General features: G+C 40.3%; 1 protein-coding gene across 1 annotated transcript in view; it reads right to left on the reverse strand.

The window, feature by feature from the left end:
- The window catches only part of DRC8 (dynein regulatory complex subunit 8), an 80,941-nt gene that overhangs the window by 14,251 nt on the left and 44,516 nt on the right, over nucleotides 1–22,174 (reverse strand). Inside the window, exon 3 of the mRNA XM_080919396.1 lies at nucleotides 17,014–17,090. Coding sequence (XP_080775522.1) covers nucleotides 17,014–17,090 — 77 coding nt within the window. The remainder of the gene's footprint in view (nucleotides 1–17,013; nucleotides 17,091–22,174) is intronic.

Below are 22,174 nucleotides of genomic sequence, written 5' to 3' on the forward strand. Positions count from 1 at the left end.
GAAATATTACATTTTTTCTTTTTTATTAATTTATTTATTTTATAAAATATTATTATAGCTCACAACATTTGTTACATAATAATATACAATGAATATACAATTTCTTTCCTTTTTTTTTTTTTTTCTAAGAAGGACTGAGACTTTCACATTTTGGCCTTCCTTCTTTATGAGCTTCATAGAGGTCTGTGGGCTGTTTCTTGGGTATTCAGAGGGCTTTTTTTTTTTCTCTATGGTATGTATTTAACTGGGGCTCACTATTAATATCTGGAAAACAAAGATAAAAGAGTCATTATATCCCCACAAAAAGAGGAAATTGCCAGGACTGATGATTCACATTTGCAATCCCAGCATTTGGAAGACTGAGGGAGATGGAATAACATAAGTTCAAGACTAATTTGGTCTACACAGCAAGTTCCAGGATCATCCTGTACCACAGAAAGAGAGGATAGGACAGTAGGGGTGGTACAGGGAGACCTTAGGTGTTGCAGTAATTTTCAACCCCAATAAGCCCGTATAAAAATCACACAACCTAGTTATTACATTTATAAGCAACATGGGCAGATCTATCAGCATCCTAACTTATTCCCCAGTCATGAGACCCTTTGCTGCTTGGAATTTTGCTTGCCACATGGTTCTGCTCCATACTGGTTTCCACCTCTTCATCTTCTGTTCTCTCCCTTCCTTCTTCCCTTCCTCCCCCATCTCTGTGTCTCTCTGTGTGTCTATTTGTGTCTCTTTGTGTCTCTCTCTCCTCTCTCCCCCCTTTCTCCCCCTCCTCCCTCTCCCCTCTGAGACCTCCAGTTCCACCTTTTCCTTCCACTGCCCAATCAAAGGCTCTAGCCTTTATTTGATCAGTTAGAATGGGAAGAAGGTTCAGTAAGATCACCTGAGGATGTGATCTCCTCGTTGGGAATAGACCCTCTTGAGGAAGCAGAATTTTAACATCAAAATACAAACAGCTCCAGGGCAATCCACAATATTTAATGGAAAGGACTTGGGGATAAATATGATCAGAATACATTGCAATAAATTCTCAAAGAATTCATAAAAATACTTTTTAAAGAATGCAAAAGAAAAAACAAGATCTTTCCAAAAGGAAAAATTCAGGCAAGGGGAATGGCTCAACAGATAAAGCACTGGCCCTGCAACCATGAGGACCTAGGACCCCATAATAGTTAGACTAGCCAACAGGCAACCTCTGGGTTCAAGTGAGAGACTGACCTTAACACAGAAGGTGGAGAGCAAATGACAAAGACACCAGTGTCAGCCTTTGGCTTCCACATGCATGCACCTAAATATATGTCCTAATATGTCCCCACACATGTGAACATTCAAACATACAGGGAAACAGGAAATTTGGATGCAAACACATCCATTGGTAGCATTCCACTAAACACAAAGATAGCTACTTGGATAAAAAGAAAGAGGGGGTGGAACTCACTGGTAAAGCATTTGCCTAGCATTCTCAAGGCCCTGACTTCAACCCCCAGCAGGAAGGTACTGAAGGAGAGGGAGAAAACAAAAGGCCTGGGACAACTCAGCTACCAGTCCTCAAAACAATTAACTACTAAAGCCTAAGGAACTCAGTCTAATGGTTCAGACTCTCTAGTAGACACATTTAAGGTCTGCTTATATATGTTAAATACTTGTAGCATATTTTTATCCAAAGAGGATGAATTACTACTCAAGCAGAAATACCAGTATGTACCAACTGGCAATTGGCAAAAACATATTCACGATTCAGAAGAGTCACTTTACAGAGTGGATGTAGAATAAGAACAGGATGGGCTGGAGAGACACCTCACTGGGGAACAGCACTTGTTGCTCTTGCAGAGGACTCAGTTCAGTTCCCAGCACCCACACAGCAGCTCACAACGATTTTAGCCCCAGTTCCAGGAGAACTTAGACCCTCTTCTGACCTCTAAGGGCACTGCATGCTTGTGGAGAACATACATAAAGGCAAAACAGATATATAATTTTAAAAATTAATTTAATAAAAATAAAACAACTTTTTTAAAAAGAAAAGAACAGGACAGTTGGGATGTATTATACTTTCCTGGAGAAAGCTCAAATGTTACCAAGATAGAGTGAAATCAATTTAAGAGTTTCATACCAGGAATGTTTACTTGGCTTCTTCCTGTATTGGTTAGGGTCTTTTTGAAAAGCAGACACTGCCTTTTTCATTACATAGTAATTGAGGCTACAGAAATAACTCCAGGTAAAGTATTTGTTTAGCATAGCTCTGGGTTCAACTTTTACCACCAAATAAAAATTAGCAATATATGTACTATGAGTCCAGCCCATAGCACAGCAAAATAAAATAAAAATAAAAAAACCCTTCTAGGTTCTGTGTGTTCATTCATGACACAAGACCAGTATCTACCTGATGAAGTGGTGTGGCAGTTTTATGAGATAGGAAACCCTGAGAGTTGATAATGGTAACATTGCCCAGAGTGCAAGCCCTTCCACTCCTATGCTGTGCAATGATACCCTTTCTTAAAAGATTCCATGTAAAAACTCTAGGCATGGGTATACCTCACTAGCCATGTGACCCTGCTTCCCCAGACATGCGGCCTGGCCTCTTCTCTGTTTGGTGTTGCTTTGTTCTGTTCTTATGATGCTAGAGTTTGGGGAAATGGACCACTCTTAAGGCCAGGCCCCATGCCCAGCAGTAGAACACAAGCAAACTCAATGGCATCTTTGGACATTCTTTGTTTCATAATGCTTGTTAGAACCTACCTGCCTTCCTTTCTCCTTTCCTTCCTTCCTTTCTTCCTTTCTCCTTCCTTCCCTTTACCTTTAAGTCTTCTGAATATATATTATGGCTTCCAGTGTTGTGGGTTTGGGATTCCTCTGTGTGAGGGCATGTGTGTCTCTGCATCTATAGGTATTTCATGTGCTTTTTCTTTGGGTCTTTTTCTTCTGGCTGTTTATTTTATTTTATTTATTGTATAAGTCTGTTTGTTTTTTAAAAAGAGAGAAAAAGAGTATACTTTTGAATATAAAGGGGGGTGATGATCTGGGAGGAGTTGGGGGATGAAAAACCATAATAAGAATATATTGCATGGCTTCTAGTTCCTGCCTGTGCCTGGAGCTGACCCTGTGCTACAGCCCCTGGGAGAGAGCTAGTCCTGCAGAAGTGCTGAGCAACCTGTGAGCACAGGTAAGACCATCACTTCAGCTCTGAGGGACCCACCTGGAGCCTTAAGGACACAGGAATTGAGAAGGAGTTTGGGATACGATCCTTCCAGTTTCTGTCTGCATCTGTGCTGACCCTGTGCCACAGTTCTCTGTACCCAAATGATGCTGGGAGAGAGCTGGTCCCCCAGTAGTACTGACACACAAGTTTACAGAAGGGTCAAGCCACTGTCAGAATCAGTAAGCCCACCTAACACCAGAAATAAGCAAATAGCAAGAGGCAAGTACAAGAACTTAAGCAACAGAAGCCAAAGCCAGTTGGCAACATCAGACCCCAGTTCCATCACCACAGCAAGTCCTGGATACCCCAACACACCGGAAAAGCAAGATTTTTTAAATTTAAAATCACAACTCATGCTGATGTTAGAGAACTTTAAGAAGGTCATAAATAACTGTCTTAAAGAAATACAGTACAACACGGGTAAACAGGTAGAAGCCCTTAAAGAGTAAACACAAAAATCCTTTAGAAAACACAAGCAAACAGGTGAAGAAATTGAACAAAACCATCCAGGATCTAAAAAATGGAAATAGAAATAATAAAGAAATCACAAAGGGAATAACCCTGGAAATTGAAAACCTAGAAAAGAGATCATGAGTCAAAGATGCAAATGTCACCAACAGAATACAAGAGATGGAAGAGAGAATCTCTGGGACAGACAATACCATAGAAAATATAATAAGCACAACAGTTAAAGAAAATGCAAAAAGCTCCTAACCCAAAACATCTAGGAAATCCAGGACACATTGAGAAGATCAAACCTGGGGATAATAGGTATAGAAGAGAGCAAAGATTCCCAACTTAAAGGCCCAGTAAATATCTTCAGCAAAATTATAGAAGAAAACTTCTCTAACCTAGAGAAAGATATGCCCATTGTATTGACTGGTTTTGTGTCAACTTGATACAAGCTGGATTTATCACAGAGAAAGGAGCCTCAGTTGAGGAAATGCCTCTATGAGATTCAGCTGTAAGGCATTTTCTCAACTTGTGATCAAGGTGAGAGGGCCCAACCCATTGCGAGTAGTGCCATCCCTCGGTTGGTAGACCTGTGTTCTATAAGAAAGCAAGCTGAGCAAGTCAGAAGAAGCAAGCCGGTAAGCAACATCCCTCCATGGCCTCTGCATCAGCTCCTGCTTCCTTATCTGCTTGAATTCCAGTCCTGACTTCTTTTGGTGATAAACGGCAATGTGGAAGTGTAAGCTGAATAAACCCTTTCCTTCCCAACTTGCTTCTTCGTTATAATGTTTTGTGCAGGAATAGAAACCCTGACTAAGACACCCATAAATATACAAGAAGCCTACAGAACTCCAAATAGATTGGACGCAAAAAGAAATTCCTCACATCACATAATAGTCAAAACACAAAATGCAAAAAAAAAAAAAAAAAACTGGAGGAAATTGACAGTTTTCTAGACAAATACCAGGTACCAAAGTTAAATAGGATCACATTAAGCCATGTAAACAGGTCCATAACCCCTAAAGAAATAGAAGCAGTCAACAGAAGTCTTCCAACCAAAAAAAAAAGCCCAGGACTAGATGGGTTTAGTGGAGAATTCTATCAGACCTTCATGTAAGACCTAATGCCAATACTCTCCAAACTATTCCACAAAATATAAACAGAAGGAATACTACACAATTGCTTCTATGAAGCCACAATTACACTTATACCTAAACCAAATAAAGACCCAACAAAGAAAAAAAACTTCAGACCAATTTCCCTTATAAATATCGGTGCAAAAATACTCAATAAAATTCTCCCAAACCAAATCCAAGAAAACATCAAAACAATCATCCATCATGAAAAAGTAGGCTTCATCACTGGAATTCAGGGATGGTTCAATATATGAAAATCCATCAATGTAATCCAATGACCACCAATGGCTTATGCTCTTAGATTAATAGACAAGTGGGACCTCATAAAATTGCAAAGCTTCTGTAAGGCAAAGGACATTGTCAATAGGACAAAAGGGCAACCAACAAAATGGGAAAAGATCTTTGCCAATCCTACATCTGATAGCATGCTAATATCCAATATATACAAAAAACTCAATCAGTTAGACTCCAAAGAACCAAATAACCCTATTTAAAATGGGATACAGAGATAAACAAATAATTCTCAACTGAGGAATATCAAATGGCTGAGAAGCATCTAAAGAAATGTTCAACATCCCTAGTCATCAGGGAAATGCAAATCAAACCAACCCTGAAATTCTACCTCACACTAGTCAGAATGGCTAAGATCAAAAACTCAGGTGACAGCAGATGCTGGCGAGGATGTGGAGAAAGAGGAACACTCCTCCATTGTTGGTGGGATTGCAAGCTGGTACAACAACTCTGGAAATCAGTCTGGAGGTTCCTCAGAAATTTGGACATAGTACTACCTGAGTACCCAGCTATACCACTCCTGGGCATATACCCAAAAGATGCTCTAACATACAACAAGGGCACATGCTCCACTATGTTCACAGCAGCCTTATTTATAAATAGGCAGAAGATGGAAAGAACCCAGATGTACTTCAACAGAGGAATGGATACAGAAAAATGTGGTACATTTACACAATGAAGTGCTACTCAGTTATTAAAAACAATGACTTCATGAAATTCTTAGGCAAATAGATGTAACTAGAGAATATTATCCTGAATGAGGTAACCCAGTCACAAAAGAACACACATAGTATGCTCTCACTGATAAGTGGATATTAGCCCAGAAGCTCAGATTACCCAAGATACAATTCACAGACCACATGAAGCTCAAGAAGAAGAAAGACCAAAGTGCAGGTACTTCAGTCCTTAGATGGGAGAACATAGAAATCCACAGAGGAAATACGGAAACAAAGTTTGAAGCAGAGACTGAAGGAAAGGCCATCCAGAGACTGCCCCACCTGGAGATCCAGCCCATATACAGCCACCAAACCCAGACAATATTGCTGATGCCAAGAAATACATGCTTACAGGAGCCTGATACAGCTGTTCCCTGAGAGGTCATGCTAGATCATGACAAATACAGAGGTGGATGCTCACAGCCAACCATTGAACTAAGAACAGGGTCCCAATGAAGAGTTAGGAAAAGGATTGAAGGAACTGAAGAGGTTTGCAACCCCATAAGAACAACAATACCAACCAACCAGAGCTCTGAGGAAATAAACCACTATCCAAAGAATAGAAATGGACCATGGCTTCAGCTGCATATGTAGCAGAGTATTAGCCTTGTTGGGCAATTAGTGGGAAGAGAAGCCCTTGCTCCTGCCAAGGCTTGATGCCCTAGTGTAAGGGAATGTTAGTGTGGGGAGGCGTGAAGGGGTGGAATGGGAGGGCACCCACATAGAAACAGGGGGAGGAAGGAGGAGATAGGGAGCTTATGGAGAGGAAACCAAGAAAGGGGATAACATTTGGAATATAAATAAAATATATCCAATAAAAGTAAAATGAGGGAAAAAAGAATATATTGTATGAAAAAATCTATTCTCAATTTTAAAAAATTGACTAGCACTATGTGTGAGCTATAACCTCATTAGTTCATTAACATTCAAGAAAATCTTCTTACAAAATGAACAACCAAAACAGACACAGAGATCAATATGAAGAAAATGTATCATACAGAGAACTCTGGGAGACAGGAAAGAACATGAATCCAAGAATAAAACAAGGTCCTGGAAATGTATGACATCGGAAACAAGAAACTCAGTGAAAACATTACAATAGTAGCTCAAGAAGTCTACAGAGAGAAGACAGAGATGGAACAGTCTGGAAGCACATAAATGATTTGAGGGATTCTAAAAGAAATAGCAAGAAGGTAAACAGGTACATAAAAATTAAGACCATAATTGCAAGGCCCTTTTCTAGAACAAATAGATAAATCACTGGTTTGAAGACCACCAGGTTCATAATTCAAATGAAAGCAAATCTACAACCAGACAAACCATCATGAAATTTCAATCTCTAGAGACAAAGAAAAGTAGTCCTTCAGAAGGAAATTTGTAATTAAGAAGTCACATACAAACGATGGATCCAGACTATCTCAACAGCATCACCAGGAGTACTTGCTGTCAAAAATGACATTTGTTTGTTTGTTTGTTTGTTTGGTTGGTTGGTTGGTTGGTTGGTTGGTTGGTTGGTTGGCTGGCTGGTTGGTTTGCAGTGCTGAGGATTAAACCTAAAGCTTCAGATGTACTATGCAGGTACTTAATTCTGGACTACACCTTCAGCCTTTCTTGGTTTTAGTCTTTAAAAATTTTTGAGACCCTAAATTTACTCTGTGATCCATGCAGCCTTAAACTTGAAATCCTTCTGCCTCAGCATCCTGATTAGCTAGGATTACAGGCCTGCACCACTTAGCAAAATTATATTCCCAGCAATAAAAAATTTTTTTAAAGTCTCAAAAATGTTGCCTCCTTCTCAAGAAGTTATCAAAGAATGTTCCAAATATGAAAGAAATGATAAACAATACAAAGTCTAGAGGGGAAAGAGCAGTTCCTAGAAATATCCTCATGACAACTATGCACCATATGCAGAGGCTAAGCACCCACACTGGAAGGTCTCACTAAGACACGTCTGCACTGACATGGTATGACAACCCGTCATGATATCATCAGTTTATCCAAGAACAGGATTCTGGGAACAAACCTGGCCCAGTTCATCACTGGCCCATCTTTAGCACGTGCTACAAAGCTTCTGCTCACTCTCCTGGGGTTCTCCTTGGTGATGGTACAGTCTTCACTGGATTCCTAAGTAGCTGTACTTTAACCTAATCCTAAAGTCTAGAATGAAAGACCAACTGAGCTTAGAGATAAAAACTAAGCATAGCTAACTCCTGATTATGTTGTTCTGCACATTTCACACCCAGTTCCCATCGCAGCTCCTCTGGGTGACTGCAATAGTGTCACAGTTACTATCCTATTACTGCAAGGAGACACCTTGACCAAGCAACTTACAGAAGAAAGAATTTAACTGAAGGCTTGCTTACAGTTCCATAGGGTTAGTCCATGATCATCATGACCAGGAATATGGTGGCAGGCAGGAGGCATGGAGCTGGAGCACTAGCTAAGAGCTTGCATCTGATCCCTAAATTGCAGGCAGGGAAAGAAACTGGATCAAGCACAAGGTTTTGAAGCTTCAAAGCTCACCTCCATGCCCCCATGACATACCTTCTCCTATAAGAACATACCTCCTAACCTTCCTAAATAGTCTACCAACTGAGAACCAGACATTCAAATAAATAAGCCTATTGGGCCATTCTCATTCAAACCACCAAAAGTGGCCCCTGTGAAAATGTTCTTCTATTTAACCTCTGTTTCTAAGAAATAAACCAGACAAGCTGTACTGCATTCTGACACTCTCCCACAGATACAGGCAGTGAGATGAACTTCTAAGTCAGGCTGATTCATTGCTTTATAGGCCAACGTGTGATATAGTGTTATAGACAAAGATTATCTGTCTCTGGAAGTCCAGTGATAAAATTTTTATGAGCGGTAACTGAGAACATGCTGTAGAAGAGGATCATCCTTGCAGGTACCACAATGCAGGCATCCTAACAAGAAGGGAAAAACAATGTCATAAAGCAGAGCATTTGTAAGTTGTACTGAGTGAGGCCTGAGGGACAAGGAGAAACTGGGGCTTTGTTAAGCAGTTGCTAGATGCTAAGGCACATGACACTTTGGCAGCCTATAAAGAAGCATTTGTCTTTTACAGTGAAAGGTGGACTCTGTCATACATCAGTTAAATAGGAGTGGTATAATTTCATGAAAGAGGGGTAATAAATATGTAAATACTGTGGGATATATAAGATTTTATGCATATTTTTGTTTTTTAGGACATTTTAAAAACATTAAACCATCACTGATGCTTAATCTCCATAATCACCTTGATTGTATTAAGAATCACATTGGAAGTTTGGAGATGGCTCAGCTGTTAACAGCTAGCTCATAATCAAATTTTACAAATAGTCTTGGAAATGCCCCTGTGGGTGTATCTATCAGAGTATTTCCAGAAAGAGTTAATCAAAGAAAGAAGACCTACCCTAAGGGTGAGTGGCATCCAAGGGAGAAAGGGAGCTGTTTTCTAACAGCAGGAACACAAATGTGACCAGCTGTCACAAATTCCTGCCACTTTCATCCCCTACCATGATGGACTCCAACTGTGCACCAAAGGAACCTGTTCTTCCTCAGGCTGTTCTTGTTAGGTATTTTGTCACAGCGAGAAGAAAACTAACTTATAGACCATCCTTAGCCAGGCTTTAAAAACAAACAAACAAAAAAACCTGAACAAACAACAACAAGCTACATCCCTAAAACAGAAAATGCAACAGTTAAAGAGGTATTTCCATGCCCTGGCAAAAAAAGGCACCTAAGGCCAGAGTCCTAGTTGCCAAGGCCTGGCATGCTGACATGTTAGATAGAGAGACCAAACTGCAGGCAAATTCCCTGGAGGCTCTAGGCTTGTATCCATTCCTTTCCAACAGCAGGTGGCACTGTGGCACTGCAGAAGACTCACCCTGGGCAGCAGGCACCCCTCAGGAACTGCCACATCTCTCCTACAACATAGACTGCTAAATTGAGTTAAACCCCAGCATAACCTACCTAGCTGGTGAGGCACTGGGCTTATCAGGGGAAGAAGTGTGTACTGAAGGAAGAAATGAAACCAGCTAGCATGACTAGGAGACAAGCCTCATGTGACCAGAGGGCTTAAAATCCAAGACTGGGAAAGCAAAATTGTTTCAGTGCTTCCAATGACACAGGGCCCTCCCCTCTGGCAAGGAACCTGGGTGGGAAAGACTTGCTATCAGGGTGGCTCTTGGGGACCTGGAATAAACAACAATGACTAAACAGCATGTGAAGCAGGAAGGCCCATTTTTTCCTTAGCATGGACTGACTGGATAAGACAGAACCCCACCAGAGGATTATGTCCCTTGGAAGATGGTGGAAGGAAAGGCATACTGTCAACTGAGGACAACAGGAACGTGCTGCTGCAAACAGCCTAAGCAGTACTCAGGCCCAGGATGCTCTCCTTGTCAGGGAGGTGTAACTTTATAATTTTTTTCAAATGCCTACTTTTAATGATGGTTCTTAAACACTTCAACCTCCCTTGTAACCCACCACCCACCAGAGGTAGTGGAAAAGAAAAGATAGGAGAAAAAGGACCTGTTTAAAAAGGTTCTTTGGAGCAATTTCTGTCCGTGTTGTCTGGAGGTGGGCGTTCACAGGTTAGTGTGGCAGCAAGAACCACTTGCAAACACTTTATGGACACACCAGCAGTTCAGTTCGGTAGATTCGGGATGGCAAACAGGAATCAGCAGAGTGTCACTACCCAGCAGAGACAGGCAGGCCTTGGCCTTGGCACGAGTCAGCAGCAGGAAGGACCAGCAGGAATACCAGTTCTTGACTGCATCTCTCTCGAAGACCCACAGCATTGCACAGCTGGTTCTATAAGCAAGCCTCTCTCAGCCTCCGTCAGTGTCCGCCAAGTCCTATTTAGACCCTCCAAGCATCATGTGACCTCCATGAGTCTCACCTCAGCTCCTGTGTCTGTCTCGGCTGACATCACTCTGCCATTCAGCTCAAGTCCACAAAAGCAGCAAGAAACTGCAGCAACCACCAGAAGTTTTTTTGGTGCATTTCTCTCTATGGAGTCCCAACAAATGGAGCTTAACCATGCAATGTAAGGTGGACCAATACATGTGTGTCATTATGGAAGAATCCTTCATCATATGTCCTTCGAGTCATGTTTGCTTTGCAGACCATCCTTTCTTCTGTGTCTGCTTGAGCTAAATGTTCCTTCATGAGTCTGCCTCAGCCTTTTACCTGTGTCCACTTCAGCTAAATGTTCCTTCACGTTTTTGCCCAGCAAAACACCATCCAACCAAGTTTCCAAAGAACCCTTAAGTTTCTACTTCAGGAAGGTTCACTAGGTCACTGGGTACACAAACCTGGGCTGGTTAACATTTACAGGCTGATGTGCCAGCCAGTTCTCTCTAGCCCAAGTAATGGAAATCATGTAAAAGCTGTTCAATTACAGAAGCTACTAGGCCTCACAGTGCTGAGGTAAAGGTAAACAGAAAACTGTAGTACAATGCTGCTCTTGGTTATCAACTTGACACACCCAGAATTAACTAAAACCCAAATGGCTGGGCACATCTGCCAAGAATTTTTTTCTTTTCTTAATCATTTGAACTGGGAAGATCCACTTTTAATCTGGATCTTTGAAATAGAAAGACAGCTCTTTAATCCATATCTTTTGAGGTGGGAAGACTTACCTTTATGTGGACCACATGTTCTGGGCACCCTATAGAAGGGACATGGAAGAACCTCTCTCTTTGCCCGCTTGCTCTCAACCTTGTTAGCAAGTCCACTCCTTCACTGGTGTTAGAGCCCACTTCTATGGGATTCTGGCATAGACTGAAGACCAGATGAGACACCAGTGTGATGAACTGACAACTACTGGATTCTCAGATGTTCCATAGGCAGTCATTGTTGGATTAGCTTGACCACAGTCCAGTCTGTAAATCATTCTAATAAATTCATAGGATATGTGTATATTTTATATATATATATATATATATATATATATATATATATATATATATATATATATATATATATAAACACAGAATTATTCTGTAAAAACATTGAAACTGGACTGGAGAGATGGCTCAGCGGTTAAGAGCACTGATTGTTCTTTCAGAGGTCCTGAGTTCAATTCCCAGCAACCACATATAGCTCACAACCATCTGTAATGGAATCTGATGCCCTCTTCTGGTGTGACTGAAGAGAGCGACAATGTATTCACAAACAATAAATAAATAATTCTTTTTAAAAATTGAAACTTTTATCTGGAAATTAAATTCCCTAGATTTCATGTGCTTGAAATTTAGGGCAGATACATCTCTAAATTTTAAATTTCTGAGCTCTCAGCCTCCTAAAGATCAGAAATTCCTCAACATTGACTCATCTGTTTAATATATACATGCATTTGTTTAATATATACAGATATATATGATATGTATATAGTTAATGTGTATGTGTGTATGAATATAGTATATATCATATGTGTGTATATGTGTATAGTATATACATGTATGTGTATGCATATGTATATATAAATGGTATGTATTTGTGTGTAATATGTATATGATATATATATACATATACATATATATATATATATATATATATATATATAGAGAGAGAGAGAGAGAGAGAGAGAGAGAGAGATTCTTTAAGTTCCATTACTCTATAGAACCCTGACTAATACACAAGGAGATGCTGAGATATGTTTCAAGAGCACAGTACGTTAACAAACAGAGGGGCCAAGAAAGACACTGCTTTGTGCCCACAAAAGGCAAATGTGAAGGAGAAGGTTGCTGAGGATGTCTCCCCAATAAAAACACAGTCCTATCTTAGTTCAGAAACCTAAATCAATAATCCTATCAATATAGGGCGCTTTTTTTTTTTTTGAGACATCTTTTACCTTTCCTGTATAATTAGTTTAAATTCTCTATAATCCTATGCAAGTTAGAATTCAAAGAACATAGACCTTTAAATAGTCTCTTTCCTCCCAGCTCCCACTCACTGACATCCTAGATAGCTCTGACTGAATATCAAAGGCAGGGCTGTTGGGTAACCTGTGTGCAGTAAGATTCACACTAGCCCTTCCTTGCCACCACTGATGGCTTTTATAACATCCTATACAGACAGAGATTACTTGAAGCAAGCTGCTAATCTTAGAATATTAAACAGATGAATCAATGTCGAGGAATTTTAAAACTGATCTATTTCAGGAGATTTCTGATCTTCAGGAAGAGCTGAGAAATGTAAAAGTTAGAGATGTATATGCCCTAAAATTCAAACACATGAAAGCTAGAGAATTTAATGTGTAAATGGGTGGGTTTATGGTGCCTTGGTGATCTAGGTAGGTTTTCAGATTCCTATCACATATTAAAGCACACATTCTCCTTTCCTGATCGGTCTTCAGTCTCACTTCTTTTCTGTTTTCTGAGCACACACTGATTCTCTTTTGTTTGGTATAGTTTTTATTTTCTAGAGACAAGGTTTTCTTTGTAGCCCTGGCTGTCCTCAAACTCAGAGATCCACCTGACTCTGCCTCCCGAGTACTGAAAAATCCCTATCTTCTCCCAGTGTTTGCCAGCCTTTCCCAGCACCTATTCCAGCTCTATGAGTAAACGTTTTTAAAGCAGCCATCTGGAATAAGAACTTCGGTGGGGGCTTAGGTAGATTCACTGGAAAAACAGGCCTTTCTCCTCATTTTATTCAAAGCTTTTAAAATTCCAAAGTAGGAAAACAATGTTTGCTTAGAACTTAGAATTTCTTACTAGATACTTCAAAACAGTAATGAGAAACTGCAGCTACTGCTATGGTTGGTGTCTGAAATCTCCCCACAAGCTCGTGTTTTCTACCCCTGTTATAACAGGTAGCACTATTTGGAGAAGGCCATGGAACCTTTAAAAAGGGAAGCCTGGTAGACATAGGTGGCTTGGGGTGGTTCTTTGAAGGTTACACCCACCCTTGCTTCCAGCTTCTCTGGTACACCATGAACTGAGAGGCTCTACCATGCTCTTTCCTGGCCACAGTGGACTGGAACCCTCTAAAACAGTGGTTCTCAACCTGAGGATGGCTATCCCTTTGGCAAGCCTCTAGCTCCAAAAAAAACATTTACATTGATTCATAACTATCAAAATTACAGTTATGAAGTAGCAACGAAGATAATTTTTATGGTTGGGAGTCAATAAAACATGAGGAACTGTATTAAAGGCAGGGTCACAGCATTAGGAAGGATGAGAACCACTGCTCTAAAACCATGCACCAAACAAGTCTTTGCTCCTTTGGTCTCTGTCAGGTATTGTGATCACAGCAATGAGAAACAACTAAGATTTGCCAAGGTGCTGCTATCTGACCTACAGTCCTCCTAAGTTTAAATGACTTGATGTTTATGGTGTTTTTCCATTTAAAACTGGCTTGTGATATATTATTTAATGTATTTTTGAGATAAACTCTGAAGTAGACATTACTATGGAGAGGTTGATAGTCATAGAAAGGAAGTGGTTTGCCCTGTCCTAGAATTAACTACCTTCCCAGTCACTCTGCACACTTAGAGATTCATAAAGGAAAAGCATCTTTAATATAGCACTCATCCAGCTCTGGCTAATGCTTAAAGAGGACCTGGCTCTGAATCGATGATTTGGCTAACTTACACAGACTTAAATATAACTGCAGCTCACATATACATTGTCCTTAAACCTCTTTCAGGTCTGGGCCCCAAGTTCCACTTTGAACAATTTAAATAGAGACAGGAGAATGCAAGTCTGGCCACTTGGACAGATGGGAGATTTACACAGCAAAGGTATTTCCAGAATTATTTCTTACTATTTCTTACACCAATGTTGTTCTTTTCGAATAGTTGCTACCCAGGTTCATCTTGTTCTTCTGGCAGAACTGTCTTTTTCCTGATAAGACCATAGAGCTTTAATGACAGGGTGGTTGTGACCCTGTGCCACTCCTTGAACTGCTCCTTAGAGGTATGTTCTTTGATATCAGATGAGCCTAATGGCCAGTTCTAAGTTGCTTTTCTCCTTTTGCTATAGAAATAGAGCCTAGCTGAAGGTCAATCTTGTTAAATAAACATTGAATAAACTTTTTAAAATGTATTTATTTTATATATATAAGTGCTCTGTCTTCGCACACACCAGGAGAGAATAAGATCTCACTACAGATGGTTGTGAGGCACCATGTGGGTGCTGAGATTTGAACTCAGAACCGCCGGAAGAGCGTCAGTGCTCTTAACCTTGACGTCAACTCTCCATCCCCTGGAAAAACTTTCTTAACATCCCTAAACTTCAATTATGCTGCAAGTGTTTAATTCCTACAGTTTCCAACAAGACTGAGTATACTACTTATCTTTCCAGTCATACTGGAGGTACTCCTTTGGCTACATTTCACTTTGTGTAACTTAATATTTCCTATGAAAGCTTATTATAAATCCTTTGTAGCATCAATTTTACTACTTCAAGTTTATCTGCATCAACCTAAATCCCAAACTCCTTTCTTTCAACATAGCATTGAATAAACAAGGACTCTACCTACTATAAGGAGTGAGAAGATAGGACAGCTTCAGCTTCTTTGCTTTTCTTTCTCATCCCTTGTTAATACGCCAACCACCTCCCACTCCCCCAAGCAAAGAGAAGCAACTCTGTTAGATGTTTCTCCAGCTGGTGGTCCAAGCAGCTTTTTTCCCCGAGGGTCTCTTTTTTACTTTCACTTAATGTTCAGAGATCTCTCTGGAAAACAAAATGGAGTATGAAGCTCCCTGGGCATAGACTGTTGGTCCAGGTTTCCTTTCTCCTAGCCTCAGCTCACACTGCAAATGATTACAAGAGACTTTTGTTTTGGATGAAGCTCCTACACTAGGTCCCAAAGCATAGACTCAAAAGGGGAAAAAAATAGAGTCACCCATAATAAAATTAAGCACAGCCAAAGAGAATTCCCCAGGAAAGCCAGTTTCAATGGGCAGGGTAATAAAATCCTTCTGTTTTAATCTTTTGGGGGAGAGGGGAGAGGGGAGAACTTGCCTGGAGAAACTTGATGTCAATGACTCCCCTATTGCTAAGCCTCTCTTCCCTGCCTTATAAGAAAAGTAACTCCAGCCAATCAGATCGGTTCCCTAGAGGTGAGGAAGACAGACCCACCAGTCTGCTCTGGTCAGAAATGCTTACTCATTTCAATTCATCTGTAACCACAAAGGAAAGCCAATCAAGATCTTTTAACTAAAATGGCTAATTTTTGTTGTTACGATTATGAATAATAATTTTTAGAATCTTAGATTGGTTAATGTTCTTACTAACCAGATTAAAATGAAAGGACTTTATTATCGTGTCCATTAAAACTGGCTTTCCTGGAAATTTTCTGTTTGGCAATGTTTAACTTTATCATGGGTAACTCATTTTTTTTCTATTTAAGTCTATTCTTTAGTCTATTTGATGATGATGATTATGGTGTGTTCTGAAGCTTAGCTTTATTTCCTTAAATAAACAAAAACTATGGTCTGTCTGCATACCCTGTGTATGTTGGGATTCTGTAAACCCCACCCCACAATTACCTAGCAATAGGTATGCTCCACACCACAGTTACCCAAAACCATAAAAGAAGCTGCTTACCCCCTCCTCTTTCTCTTGCTCTCCCCTCTTACTCCTCTCTTGCTCTTGCTTTCTCCTCCCATTCCCTCCCCCACCACGTGCTCATGGCCGGCCTCTACTTCTCTACTCCTCTTCTCTTCTCTCTCTCTCTCTCTCTCTCTGCCTCTACTACCCTCTTAACTCCCCTCCCCATACCCTGAATAAACTCTATTCTGTACTATACCATGTGGCTAGTCCCTCAGAGGGAAGGGATTCCCAACACGGATCCTCCAGAGACATCCTTCTTACTCCCACACCTCACCACACCTCTATAGAATATAACCCCCTCCCCACACACACTCACACTATCTTTTTCCTAACATTGGTGTTAAAACTCAGGACATATCTTTTCTTTTTTATAAACACATCACTGTGAACCAACATTATTATTAAATATATCTCTTATTGGTCAGACTTCCTTGTCTTCACTGGCCTGTCTTCACCTAATTTAAGAACTATCAACAGTTGCCTTCATGACTTGATCAAAATGCTTCCGGGTCCCACTGGTTGACTTATGTGCACAGCTAACACTCTCAAACAGCACCCTCAGTAATTTAGGGAATGTTCAGTTTGAGGTAAGCTTTTATTTTCATTACATGTTCTAGAGTCAGCTAAGTGACACCTCCTTGACCATGTACCTACCTCGGCAATGAAATCATGCAGTTCTCCTTCAGTCGGGCAGCATCCTAATGACCTGATAATTGTCCCAATCTCTCTAGAAAAAAAAAGTTGTGAAAAGTTTTAGAATATAAATTCTGGAGAGGCAACTGTAGTATAAATTATCAAATAATTATCCAAATTATTTCAGATCATAGGTAACATAGCAAATCACCTCACTTAAGTTTGGCTCACAATTACATGAGAAGCTTCCTGGGGAAAAAAAGGTATGAAAGAACCAAGATAGCCCAAGGTTTTCACTGACTAGCAAATCAAGCTTTGACTAGTTCAGAATCTCAAAGCTCCAGAGAAGGAATCAAGACAAGATGAGGGGAGGAAGAAGGAATGTCTGCCACTTGATGGCTGGTTTTAACTGTTGTTTAACTCTGCTGGAAATTATATGTTAACCATTTAGTAAGCTAATACACACTGAGCACAATCTAACTGTGGCCTGGTACTGTGGTAGCCTGAGGGCTATAGGAGTAAGAAGAGATAGGTTGGGTTAAAATTTACTTCACTCCTGCTTGTTTCAGTTGAATCCTGTCCTCTTATCTTGAAAAAGCAAATGCTTACAAAGCTATCTGTAGAAATAGTTGACCATGTTTGCTAAAGAGAGAATGTCCCAATGGCTACCCACAACATCTGCTTCTGTAAACACACTTAAACTACAAGAGAAGCGCCCTTTTGGTGGTCTTGAGACCCAGAGACCACCCTCACAAGATCCATGCAGACAGAAATCTCCACACTGTTGCTCAAACTATAAAACCTGTAAGAAACCATAGGATGGAACCAGACTTTGCAAAACACTGGCTTTGGCCGATGCCCACTGCACTTGAAAATTTGGAAGCTCTGGGTAGATCTAAACAGTGTTTTGTCGAGTGAAAGTAGAAACGGGGCTAGGTATGAGTCTCACTTCTCAAAGACTGGGGGAAAGACTGGAAAGGATGGAGCCCCTTTTGCTTCCTCTATGAAGGCAGCAACGTGCTCCTACAATGGTGAGAGCCGGCTTGCTGGATGGATGAATACAGGGCTTGCGCCTTGAGAAGTACAAGTGTCTGGTTCTCTGAAGATGGCCTGCTAAATGGCAGATGGACATATGGCCAGAGAATGCAGCTCACTAAGAGTTACCTTCAGTGGCAAAGCAATAAAGGCAATGAAGAGAGTGGCTGATAGAAAGAGAGAAGGGAAAATGAGGAAGGAACAGGAAGGTGGTATTTAAATGCCAGGATTTCTAAATGTTTCTTTAAATAGTAATGAGATGAGATGGATCTATTTCAAGAGCTCTCCATGTGTGAGGCTCTGGGTTCAAATCTGAACACCAGCAGGGATGAAAAGTCCCTGGGTCCGTGAGGTGGGAAGAAAGGGCAATCACAGCAGAAGCCTGATGACTCAGAGCTTCCCTTGGTTCCCACAGCCTGAATGAAACACAAGGCTGAGTACATGGAGACTAAGCAATCCTCCAAGCTACTCTCACACAGCACTGGTGCCAGGAACATGGGAACATGGCAGAAGGGGCCAGGTGGGCACCACAGAGCTCCAGATGGCTTCTAGATGGGCTGGGATACTGGCCCTTGTGAAAAAAGCAGGCTGCTGATGCTGAAGCCCTAGGAGCAGTGATGCTCCCAGGGATGGGAAACAGAAAAAAGAGAATACAGGCAAGAAGAGGGCTGTGCCTTTGCACTGAAAGAGAAGGCTTAGGAAGAAAGAAAATTGAAAGGGAAATGTAGAAAAACACCAAGAGATGAAAACGCCAGATACGGCAGTATACACTTGCAATCCAAAGCACTGGGAAGTGGAGGCAAGAGAATCAGCAGGGGATCAAACCCTCTCCTACACAGCAAGTTCAAAGTCAGCCTAGGCTACGTAAGACCTTATCTCAAAAACAAACAGAAAAAGATGAAAATGTAATTTCAGGAAGTGAAATTCCAGAATCTGAAAGGAGTTGGAGAATGGAAAAAATAATAATATAATGTAAAGAATAAATATCAATTAATAAAAGGAATAGGTATAATGACATAAATATTAAAAATTGGTTAAGCCTATTTCTAACAGGTGAGACTTTTAGGTCAAGTAAATTGACTGAAATTTATTTTGATTTTGATTTTTCTTATATGTATTTGTTTGTTTATTGATTTATTGGGGAGCAGGATGGGAAGAGGGAAGGGAATAGGTTAGAAGTGCATGCTACTGTACACATGTGGCAGTTAGAAGTCAACTATGAGAATCAGTTCTTTCTGTCTACTATGTGGGTCCTAGAGATTGAACTTAGGCAATCAATATTACCGGCAAGTACCTTTATGCACTGAGCCAGCTTGCTGGCCCTAAAAATTACTTTAAGAGCCCACTTAAACCTATTTTGGGGACAGAGGATTTGAAACAGGGTCTTGTTATATAGATCTGGCTGTCCTGGAGCTCAGTTATATAGACCAAGCTGGCCTTGAACTCACAGAGATCTATCTGCCTCTGCCTCCCAAGTGCCAAGACTAAAGATGTGTGCCACTATGCCTGGCTCTTTAACCCTATTTTTAAATGAGCTGGGCATAGTAGCCCATACCTTTAATTTCAGCACTCAGTAGGCTGAGATATAAAGATTACTACAAATTCAAAGCCAACCTAGTCTACCTAGCAAGTTTTGGGATAGCCAGGACTACCTTATTAGACTCAGTCTCAAAAACCAAAATGACAACAATATAAGCCTATTTTTATTTTTTGTGTGTGCACATATGCATTGAGGCCAGAGGTCTGTGCCAGATAGCTCCCTTAATTGCACTCTACCTTATGTTTTGAGACAGGGTTCTCACTGAACTGGAGCTCACCAGTTGACTAGCCTGGCTAGCCAGTAAGCTCAGAGAGTCTCTTGCCTCTGCCTCCCCACTACTGGAATTACAACAGTCACTGCCACATCCAACCTTCTATTTGGGTGCGAAGAGTCCAAACGTAGGTCCTCATTCAGGCAAGCACTTTTCGACTTAACCATCTCACTGATCCAATCAAACCTTTTAAAATCATTATTATTGTTAAGGCACTTTTAAATTTTATTTGTATTTTAAAAGTCTTTTAATGTTATCTCTGAACTCAAAGCAATCCTCTGTCTCAGCTTTCTATGTACTAGGACTATAAACATGTGCCACTGAGCCCATATAATATTTAAAACTTCTTATGATAGATATGGTAGCATACATCTGTAATCCCGACACTGGAGAGGCAGGAGAACTCTCATGAGTTCAAGACTAGCCTAGTCAACACAGTGAGTTTGAGGCCAGCCAGGATTACAAAGTGAGGCCCTATCCCAAAAAAGTAATAAACAAACAACAAATGCTGTAGAAACAGGCACCTCTGCTTGTTTGTTTGTTGTTTGAGGCAGGATTTCTCTATGGAGTCCTGGCTGTCCTGTAACTTACTCTGCAGACTGGGTTGACCCCGAACTCAACCTCAAATATCACTGCCTCCTGAGTGCTGGGACGAATGGTGTGAGCCACCACGCCTGGCCTGTTTGATTTTTTTTTAAAGATTTATTTACTCCTTTTTATGTGTATGACTGTCACTATATGTGTCACATGCACGTGGATACACAAGGAGGCCAGATGAGGGAATTAGATTCAAGTGGTTATGAGCTCCAATATGAGCTCACATATTGGTTCAATGTGTGTGCTTGTCCAATAGGTGTGTGGTCCAATATGAGTGCTTGTCCTCTGCAGGAGTGTTCTTAAATGTTGAGTCATCTCTACAGCCCAGCCCCTTTAAAAATATGTTTAAATGATTTTTAATATCAACTAGTTGTTAACAATGGCTTCAGAACCCTTTTCTAAACTGGCTTATGCACATCAGTCACTGATATTGTGGCCACTGCTATTTCAAACAGCTGATGCAGGAGCGTGTCCTATACAAGTTCATTTCCTCCATTGACTAGAGTGGTTAGAACCAACTCACTCAATAATCTACCATGGAAATAAAGCAGAAATCAACACAAGTCTTATTTAAATTTTTTTAAATATTATTTTCTTCTCTGTAAATCTCTTATTGGATTTTTTAATAAACTGACAAAATGAAACAACTATTTTACATACTTTTTTATTTACTTAGAAGTATTCAGAATGTCAACAAAACAGCCACAAAATTTTTGCAACTACCGAGTGCTATTCAGTTAACAGAACAATTATCTTGTATGAGCTGCATCAGAGACAAATGAAGATAAAAATAACCCAAAATAAAATTTAAAAATGAAACAAAAAACAAACAAAAAAGAAACAACAAACTACTGTCCCCATATATAACTAATTGGTGCTTTAAATTTCCATGCTGTATCAGGCAAGGTTAGTGTCTATTGAAATACCACCAGGACATAGCTATCTAAAGACACATTCGGTGGTGTGTTAACTATACAGAAGAGAAAAACACTGTACAGTTTAAAAACAAACCTTACACGGTACATTTCAATTTTTTTTCTTTAAAAGGAATGAGTTGTGTACAGGAGGGTTAAATGCTTTACAAACAAGAAAAAACTGCTAAAACCAACTTATTCATCATCCTCTTCATCCTCCTCCTCATCTTTCTCTTCTTTTTCTTGCTCTTTTCAGCCTTGACCACTCCCTTTTTCATTGCATCAGGTTTTAAAATATGGAAACTTCCATGTATTTTACTGAAGTACATAGATTCCTTATATTGACGAATACAAACCAGCTCTAAATACTTTCAAATAGAAGAATTTGTTTCTGCATTTATAGCATACAAAAAGCAATGTCATTTAGACAAACCGGTCATAAAGAGCAACCCCACATAAGCAAGGGATGGATTCTTGATAGACATTCAACGGGTGTAGTATCCCATTGCCGACACAAGGTGGCACCAGTGACATTGAGCTACATTATGAGTCATTCAAAAGGGCAGTCAAGGTCAAAAACACCCCAGTGAAGACAGATTGAGAACATCTGATGCAATTCTAAGGGGCAAAAGGCAGTTACCCCTCTATATTACAACTGTTGTTACAGTAAGTATCAGTAAGTATAACACAATTTGGAAATTTCTAAACAAAGCAGAATTTTGGAAAATGGGTTCCATTCATTTAACATTTACTGACGATTGCTATGCTGGGTACTTACAGAAGAGCAGAGAACAAAACAAAGACTCTGCCACCTTCCCCTA

The sequence above is a fragment of the Micromys minutus genome (genome assembly GCF_963924665.1).
Source record: "Micromys minutus genome assembly, chromosome: 1".
Lineage (NCBI taxonomy): Eukaryota > Metazoa > Chordata > Mammalia > Rodentia > Muridae > Micromys > Micromys minutus.